The sequence below is a fragment of the Dama dama genome, chromosome 23 (assembly GCF_033118175.1).
Source record: "Dama dama isolate Ldn47 chromosome 23, ASM3311817v1, whole genome shotgun sequence".
Classification (NCBI taxonomy): Eukaryota; Metazoa; Chordata; class Mammalia; order Artiodactyla; family Cervidae; genus Dama; species Dama dama.
Genome location: NC_083703.1, coordinates 74,337,932 through 74,347,325, shown reverse-complemented (window position 1 = coordinate 74,347,325; position 9,394 = coordinate 74,337,932). Strand labels below are relative to the sequence as shown.

The 9,394-nt window shown below is 44.5% G+C and overlaps 1 protein-coding gene across 1 annotated transcript; it reads left to right on the top strand.

The window, feature by feature from the left end:
* The first annotated feature begins 289 nt into the window (after positions 1-289).
* Positions 290-7,080, top strand: LOC133044489 (eppin-like). Its single transcript, XM_061125872.1, has 4 exons — positions 290-394; positions 1,996-2,123; positions 6,272-6,439; positions 6,971-7,080. The coding sequence occupies exons 1-4, from the start codon at positions 300-302 to the stop codon at positions 6,982-6,984; spliced, it is 405 nt and encodes a 134-aa protein (XP_060981855.1). The 5' UTR covers positions 290-299; the 3' UTR covers positions 6,985-7,080.
* Positions 7,081-9,394: the final 2,314 nt, after the last annotated feature.

Here is a 9,394-nt window from a genome sequence, read left to right as displayed (position 1 = left end):
GGAAAGTGAGAGCAGCTTTGCCTACTTGCCCTGGTTGACCAGAAGACCCACCGCAGCTGAGGTGGCTAATGATCAAGAGTCATATAATAAGAGACCCTTGCCCAGGACTGTGGGATGTGGATGCCAGCTAGTCACGTTGATGACCTCAGGAACCCAGTGTTCCCATCAGGAAAGGAGGTGGTTGGCTTGACTCCAGTTCTCAAGTATCCAAGATACTGACCACTGAAAGATTAGGCTGGACAAAGGCAGCCAGACATTTTTATGATCTGGAACCACCAGCAGGACAGCTTTCCTTCATAATGGAGGCTTCTGGACTTTTGAGCATCTTGGTGCTATCCCTCCTTCTAGTGAATGTCCAGGGACCTGCTCTCACTGACTGGTTCTTTCCCCGTAAGTACTGGGGCCTCAGCCCTTGCCCTCGAGGGAAAGAATATGGTTGGGAGGAAGAAATAAGCTTTCCACCACCTTAGCTCTGGGCCTGGGTTAGGGATGAGGGAGATATTTGGGTTATTTCTTCCCTTTTTCTTTTCTATGGAAGATCTCTTCAGTAAATGCAAGAATCCAGACCTGGGCAGTTGGTATTTTCAGCCCCTTTGAAATGGAAGGTCTTTCTGAGTGGGGCTGGTGTGGTGGGGTGGGCATTACAAAATCTAGCATTTAGGGGAGGGGCTATAAGGATCTGGGATGCCTAAGAGGCTTTTCTCTCACCCCATGATAAAAATAGCCCCCTTTCTTGAAACACCACCTCTATTAACTCCTGATTCTTACAAATGTAGTTCAAGAAAGTGTTTCCACCTCCCCAGGGATTCCTTGACTTTGGGCTGAAGGATACTATCTTTAAGTTCCTTTGAATTTAAGATAGTAATACTCCATGCCCGGCGTGCTGCAGTCCGTGGGGTTGCAAAGAGTCAGACACAACTGAGTGACTGGATAATGACAAATAGAGTAATATTGATAATCGCTACCATTTACTGAACATTCTGAAAGTAGGGATTTAAAGAGAGGGATCTGGAGTCAGACTTGGTGGATACAAATTCTGCTTAAATTCCCTGTGCTTCAGTTTCCTCATTTGCAAAATGGGGGATATTAATAGAATTAGCTTCATAGAACAATTCTGGGGATTATATGAGATAACGCCTTTAAAATAGTTGGAAGAGTGCTAGGCTTATGGTTAACTTAACCAATGTTAGTTAATATTACTGGGCATCCGTGACTATGATTATAGCTTTACACTCTTTACCTTACTTCTTCCTCACCTCTCTGTAAGGCTAAAAGGATTTTATAAATGAAGAAACCGAAGTTCAGAGAGAGTAAGTGGTAAACCGAGAATGAGAATTAAAAAATCCAGCTGTCTGACTGCCAGGGTGAACAATATTGCTGCACAATAGCGCCCCCCAGAGGAATTCCCAAACACTGTTTTCTCAACCAGCCCAAAGCGACTAGATTGGCTTAGACCAGTGGCTTTCAATGGGCGATTTTGCCTTCCAGGGAATATTGACAATGTCTAGAGACTTTTTTGGTTGTCCCAACCGGGGAGTGCTACCGGCAATCTAGTGAGTAGAGGCCAGGGATGCTACTAAACGTCCTACAATGCCCAGGACAACCCTCCTCTACCCATCAAATAATTATCTAGCCCAAATGCCTCCAGTGCCTAGGTTGAGAAAGCTTGCCTTAGCGGTTGGGGCTAGGGGAAAGAAGGCAGAGAGTGGGGGGTGGTCAGGAGAGAGGTTAGTGCAGGCAGCGCTGGGAAATAAATGAAAGACCCCCAGGAAAAGGACTCCTGGGGATGAGCAAAGCGAAAGCAAACTCCCCTGACTCCCCAGGATTGCCTTGGGTCTGGAGAAGCGAGGGCATTGTGACTGTCAGACTCATGGTTGTTAGTCCTTCCCTAGAGAGATGCCCCCCTGGACGGAGGAGCCTGGTGGACTACAGTCCACTGGGTCGCAAAGAGTCGGACACGACTGAGCGACTTCACTTTCACTTTCTTTCAGAGAGATGCCCCAGAATCCAGGGTAATTGTGAATTCAAAGAAAGGGATGAATGTTCGAAGAACAAAAAGTGCCTGAAGCATGAGAAGTGTTGCTTCTTCAGCTGCGGAAGAAAATGCTTAAACCTCCAACAAGGTAAATAAATACTGAGAGCCTCAATAACCAACCCCTCTACTCATATCCTCCCCTTCCTCCTCTGGGCTGGCCCTGTCCCTGGTTCACTAAGGGCTGCTCTCTGAGCAAGACTGCTGGACTTGGGAAACTTGAAATTTAGATACATCACTGCGCCCAGTATGATGTTTGATATTAGGCAGTATCTTCATCCTGTTGGGTCTCAGGTTCTGCAAGCAAAATCTAGGTATAAGGTTGGGATTGAACCAGAAAGTCTCTTGGCTCCTTTCCACTCTTATTATTTTTTTTTACCCTTATGATTTTCTTAGTCCCCAGGGGGCCACTATTGGTTCACCATATATCAATATTGTTGCTGCAAATGATAGTTAAGATGTTTGTATTTCTTAAAAATACAAAAAAAATAGCTTTTTGCTCCAGATTCACTGCCTGCCTATACAAATCCACTTTAGCATTAGGAAATCTTTGCTGACCACTCCAGACCAGAGGGCCTATCCTTTGCTGATGTAGTCTTAACTTCATGCTCATCTACCTCAGCTCTAGAAAGACTATCAAGGATTCTTTTTTTAAATTAAAGTGTAATGCATATGCATTGCATTATGTAATACATAATGTATATGTATTACATTATATGTAGGGTCCCTTTGTTGTTCACCTGAAACTACCATAACATTGTTAATCAACTGTACTCCAGTACAAAATAAAAAGTTTAAATTTTGGGGAAAAAAAAAGAACAAAAGTTAAAGTTCCTTACAATGTTTCAGGTGTACAACAAAGTGATTCATATATATATATGTATATATATATTCTTTTCAGTTTCTTTTCCATTGTTAATCACTGCAAGATGCTGAATATAGTTCTATATGTACTATATAGTAGGTCCTTGTTGTTTATCTATTTTCTATATAGTAGGATGTATCTGTTAGTCCCAAATTCCTAATTTATCCCTTCTCCTTCCTTTCCCTTTTGGTGAATTTGTTTTCTATGTCTGTTGAATCTATTAAGACTATCAAAGATTCTTTATTCACTCATTCAAGAAATGTTTGTTGAGTGTCTCTAAGACCTATAATAGGATTTGACCTATTATAAGGAGGTTGAGGAAGCCTTCCCTGAGAAAGTAAAACTAGAGTTGAGTTCAGAAGGATGGGTAGCAAATTTTGGGAAAAAGTGGGTGGAAGGGCTTTCCAGGCACAGGCAATGTAGACGTACAAAGTCTTGATGGACTTTGGCGTCCCACCATCAAGACTTTGTACATGAGCATGAACATGGTGAAAGGAAAAAAGGATCTTGGTAAGTAGGTTCTTGTTGGACGAGGGTCTCACCTTGATCTTAAGATCAATGGAAATTCACTGAGGTGGGAGGGCACATTGTATGGCTTTTACTATGCCTACGAGGCAGGAATGGAGTGACTTAAAGAACTTCAAGATGAAAGTACAAATGGCTTCTTGGACTAATTAGCTGAGAGGGTGGGGAAGAGGCGGAAGTGTTTGAAAGGCATGTAGGAAGTGAATCAAACACGACTTAACATTGGAGTAGACTGGACAGGCAGGAGGATCGGGAGTTATTCATTTGCCTGTAGTTGAGGAATTCTGAATCCAGACTTCCTGAGTTCAAATCTTAGCTCCAGTTCTCACCAGCCTATTTATCTTGGGCAAATCAACCACTTTCCCCCTTGTGATGACTCAGTTTCTAGATAGCAAAAAAACTAATGTTAAAGGTTATTTGAAAGATCATATATGTTTATGCAGGTGAAATGCTTAGGGCAATGCCTGGCATCTAATATAGTCTTGTGACACATGTTAGCTCACATTATTCAATCATTCATGACTGGGAGCTCCTATATAACAGAGGCCATACTTTTGTCTCTTTAAGCATTGAGCACGTAGTAGGTGCTCAAGGAATGACTTATTCAGTTCCAGTCAGGATACATTTTGTTTTACCCTCAGCATTTGCAAAATCCTACACCGTGCACGCCCACCTGCTAAGAATGGGGTTCCGAGATGAAATCAGACATGGTCTCTGCTCACTACCTCATAGAAGCTCACAACCTCATAGATGAGACCGAAGATGAAAAAACTGACAGACACACACACACACACACAACTCAGAAGCACAGTAGAAAAATGCAAGATCAACTTAGGCACACTTGGGGGTGTGGAGTGTAGGATGGAGTTCAAGATGCCATAGTGGAGTTGGTGTCTGGGAAGGGTTTTGAAGGGAGAATTGGAGAGGGAGGTGGGAGGGGGGATCGGGATGGGGAATACATGTAAATCCATGGCTGATTCATGTCAAAGTATGACAGAAACCACTACAATATTGTAAAGTAATTAGCCTCCAACTAATAAAAATAAATGAAAAAAAAAGAGTGTGATTAATGAACAGTGGAAGGGTGGCAGAGGGAATATGGAGTGAAAGGTGTAGGGGGTGGGTGTTGAAGATTGTGGAAGCCTGAAGCTCAAAAGGGGACTGTGGTAGGGGAGGAGGCCAGAGCACCAAACAGGAGCCAGATGATGAAGTGTCTATAGGTCATGGAAGACCTGCTCATGGAGTCAAGGTCTTAGCTGCGGAATGACACAGTTAGCTTGGCCTCAGATCCGTCAGGTCCTTCTCTCTGGTGGGCAGCAGGGAGGATTGATTGTAGGAGCCAAGGATAGAAGCTGGAAGATCGATTTGAGGCTCTCTCAACAGCCTGAGACTCAAGGAGAAGGGCAGACAGGTGAGCTTTGAGAAGGTGAAAATCAACAGGACTTAACTGTTTAGCTGCGGGAATTGACTCTTGGGGAACTTATAGTTTAATTCAGACCTGTGTTAGTTTGCTAGGACTGTTGTAACAAAGAACCACCAACAATACGGCTTAAGCTGCAGAAATGTATTGTCTCACCATTCTGCAGGCTAGAAGCTCAGGGTCAAGTGTTGGCAAGTTGGGTGGCTCTTTGTCAGGTGATAAGGAAGAACCTGTTTCACACCTCTTCCTCTAACTTCTGGTGGTTTGCTGGTAATCTCTGGTGTTCCATGCCATGGAGAGCTCTCATCTTCATGTTCACCTGTGTGTGTGTGTGTGGGTGTGTGTGTCGGTGTCAGAATTTACCCTTTTTATTGTTAAATTTTTTTATTGCAGTATAGTTAATTTACAGTGTTATGTTACTTTCAGGTGTATAGTAAAGTGAATCAGTAATACATTTATCCACTCTTTTTAAGATTCTTTTCCCATCTAGGCCATTACAAAATATTGAGTAGAGTTCCCTGTGCTATACAGTGGGTCTTTACTAGTTATCTATTAGAATTTGTCCTTTTTGAGGGACACCAGTCATTTTGGATTAGGGGCCCATCCCATCCCAGTATGGCCTTATCTTAACTAGTCACATTGGCCCCAATTTTGTTTCCAAACAGGGTCCTTCTGAGGTACTGAGGGCTAGGTCTTCAATGTATGAACTGGAATTGGAGGGGGACTCAAGCCATAACAGGACAGAAGCTAACTGCAGGGAAAAAAGGGGCTTGACAATCTGAAAAACTACCCCTTGCATTCCTTGCACGGACTTGCCCTTGACTCTGACCCCATATTCTCTTTCTTTGGCATGGTTTGGAGGGCAGAGTAAGTGGCTTATAATTTGGCATTTTTGAAGCACTCCCGTATCCATTCAGAACGTATTTATTGAGCACCGATTCTCGCCAGGCACGGTGCTAGAAGCTGCACATTTAGATACAATCAAGGAGCTCACAACTTAGCGGGCCCTGAGGGTGGTCTCATTTGCACCTCAGGACAGCCCCGAGTGACGAGCAGAGTGGGATTTTGCATCCTCATTTTACTGAAGTCAAGGACAAGACTGGTAATGTGGGAGGTCAATGTGCATGCCCCGAATTAAGCGCACAGCCCTGAAAACAGAGGCTCCTCACTCACAGGGGAGACACTGTGACCTGAAGGGAAGGTGGGGACCTGACCTGATGTTCCCTGGGGGTGCAGATAGCCAAACAGCTCTGCTCTCCTCTACAAATGGGCAAATACATCAATGGAACTGGGCTCCCGAGGTGTGAAAGGTAAAAGGAGCCTGTTGGGTTTCGTCTGTGCTAGTTACTAGGGGGACAATAACAGCTGCTTTTATTTTATTTTTTTGGTTTGGGCACTTTAAAATCTCAACTCTGGCATCTCCCTGCAGACATATGCAGTATGCCCAAAGAAGCTGGCCCCTGCATGGCTCTTTTCCATCGTTGGTGGTATGATAAGACAAATAATACTTGCTCCAGCTTCATCTATGGCGGTTGTAAAGGAAACAATAACAACTTCCAATCCCAAGCTGTATGCCAGAGTGCCTGCTCTGCAAAGGGTGAGTCCCAGGGGCCCCAGTCTCTCATCCTTGCCAGGGCCACTCTGAGGGGGTAGTCTGGGTGTTGCTTGGCCCATTCCAGGATAGTTGCATCCTTGACAGACCAGGTGAAGACCAAGAACTGACCAACTCTGATCAGCAGGTAAGAATGAGCCTTGCAGAGGGTGGGACCATGGCTTGCTGGGAAACTGAAGTTGGGAGGGGACGTGGTTGTGGATCAAAGCTGGCAAGTATTAGGAGTGGGAGAGGATGCAGACATGGTGAGGTCTCAGAGACCAACTTCAGCGAGATCACAGGACATCCAGCCTAGTGCTGGACAGGTGGACCAATCACCCTTTCCAGGCCATCGATTTCCCCTCATGACTCTTCGCCAGCAACCCACTCCCAGCCACATCCCATTCAGAGCTTTCCGGGGAAACCCACTTCCTTTTAGTCTCCTGTGAAAAGATGTACAAACATAACTTCAAGATTAGTTTGGAAAATAAACTGAGTCCTAGAAGCTCAGCTGGTCCTATCCTCCATTCTCAACAGGCTCTAATTCCTGAAAGCGAAAGGATACACTGCAACCACCACCGGGATTCAGCTCATGACCAAGCGCTGTCCATGTGCCTGCAGATGATCCAGGCTGGCTTCCACTCTTCCACTCCAGTGTTCCAAGGCCTTAGAGCTTCCCTAAACTGAATCCTGGCACCTGTCTCCCCTTTCTCCATCGCAGCCTCTTTTTAGACATAATCTTTCTCTTTTGATCCCATCTCTATGCTTCTTACCTTTATGTCCAACTTCTAGAACCGCTTGTTTATATCTGTGAAGCTCTCATTTTCCCCAATAAAGCACTTTATTTAGTCCTGTGCCTCTGAGGCTGAATAATTTACATCTACTGGCATATTACACTTTGCAGGGTGTAAAGGGTCATTGAGGTTTTTGGTGACATCATTAAAGGGAATGAAGATAATCAGAACCTTGAGAGTTGAGGATTCCAAGGACATTGTTATACTACTCTTCTGTTTTTCCAAAGCATCATATGACCCTTTTAAGGCAAGGGCTCTTGGGTGTTGCTCCTTTCTAGGAGAAGGGCATGGGTGAACGTAAGTTTATTTGGGATCTTTCAAGAAATACAAGTTGAGGAGTGGGATAAGTGATACAAGGAAGAGGAGTTGATTATGTGTTGGTTACCGTGGTGGAAAAATGCAGCTTAATCCCACTAGGGACCTTTCAAAGAACCTTGCAAAACCTGCCTCTGAAATTTCTCCATTCATGAGGAAGCTGAGGTGTTTAGTCATTGACTTTCATCCTCTACTGGATGCATGTTGGTTGTTAAATCCCTCACTCTTCCAGACTCTTCTGCATGCAAACTGACCAATTTCCTAGAAAGTCAGAGAGAACTCAGAGCAGAGAAGCAGAGACTCTGATACTTGAAGTGGGAAGCTATTGGTGTGCATCGGATGTTATTCAGCCTTTGGAACTTCCATGGCCGCCCAGTAGTTGGGACTCCACACTTCCACTGCAGGGGATGTGCGTTCAATTCCTTGTCCGGGAACTGAGATCCTGTGTGCTGTGTGATGTGGCCAAAAACAAAACAAAACAAAATTCAGCCATAAAAAGGAATGAAGCACAAATGCATGCTACACTGTGGATGAACCTCAAAAACATTCCACTAAGAAGTCACACAGGGGCGGCGGCCGAGAGGAGCTACCTCACTTCCAAGGTCAGGGGAAGTGGCTGCGCTTTGCTGGAGCAGCGGTGAAGAGATACCCCATGTCCAAGGTAAGAGAAACCCACGTAAGATGGTAGGCACTGAGAGAGGGCATCAGAGGGCAGACAGACTAAAACCACAATCAGAGAAAACTAGCCAATCTGATCGCATGAACCACAGCCTTGTCTAACTCAATGAAACTAAGCCATGCTGTGTGGGGCCACCCAAGACGGACGGGTCATGGTGGAGAGGTCTGACAGAGGTCTGTCAGACCTCCATGTGGTCCACTGGAGAAGGGAATGGCAAATCACTTCAGTATTCTTGTCCTGAGAACCCCGTGAACAGTATGAAAAGGCAAAAAGATAGGACACTGAAAGATGAACTCCCCAGGTCAGTAGGTGCCCAATACGCTGCTGGAGATCAGTGGAGAAATAACTCCAGAAAGAATGAAGGGATGCAGCCAAAGCAAAAACAATACCCAGTTGTGGATGGGACTGGTGATAGAAGCAAGAAGCAAGGTTCAATACTGTAAAGAGCAATATTGCATAGGAACCTGGAATGTTAGGTCCATGAATCAAGGCAAATTGGAAGTGGTCAAACAGGAGATGGCAAGAGTAAACATCTACATTCTAGGAATTAGTGAACTAAGATGGACTGAAATGGGTGAATTTAACTCAGATGACCATTATATCTACTACTGTGGGCAGGAATCACTTAGAAGAAACGGAGTAGCCATCATAGTCAACAAAAGTCTGAAATGCAGTACTTGGATGCAATCTCAAAAATGACAGAATGATCTCTGTTTGTTTCCAAGGCAAAACATTCAACATCACGGTAATCCAAGTCTATGCCCTGAACAGTAACGCTGAAGAAGCTGAAGTTGAACAGTTCTACGAAGACCTACAAGACCTTCTAGAACTAACATCCAAAAAAAGATGTCCTTTTCATTATAGGGGACTGGAATGCAAAAGTAAGAAGTCAAGAAACACCTGGAGTAACAGGCAAATTTGGCCTTGGAGTACAGAATGAAGCAGGGCAAAGGCTAATAGAGTTCTGCCAAGAGAACGCACTGGTCATAGCAAACACCCTCTTCCAACAACACAAGAGAAGACTCTACACATGGACATCACCAGATGGTCGACATTGAGATTAGATTGATTATATTCTTTGCAACCAAAGATGGAGACGCTCTATACAGTCAGCAAAAACAAGACCAGGAGCTGACTGTGGCTCAGATTATGAACTCCTTGTTGCCAAATTCA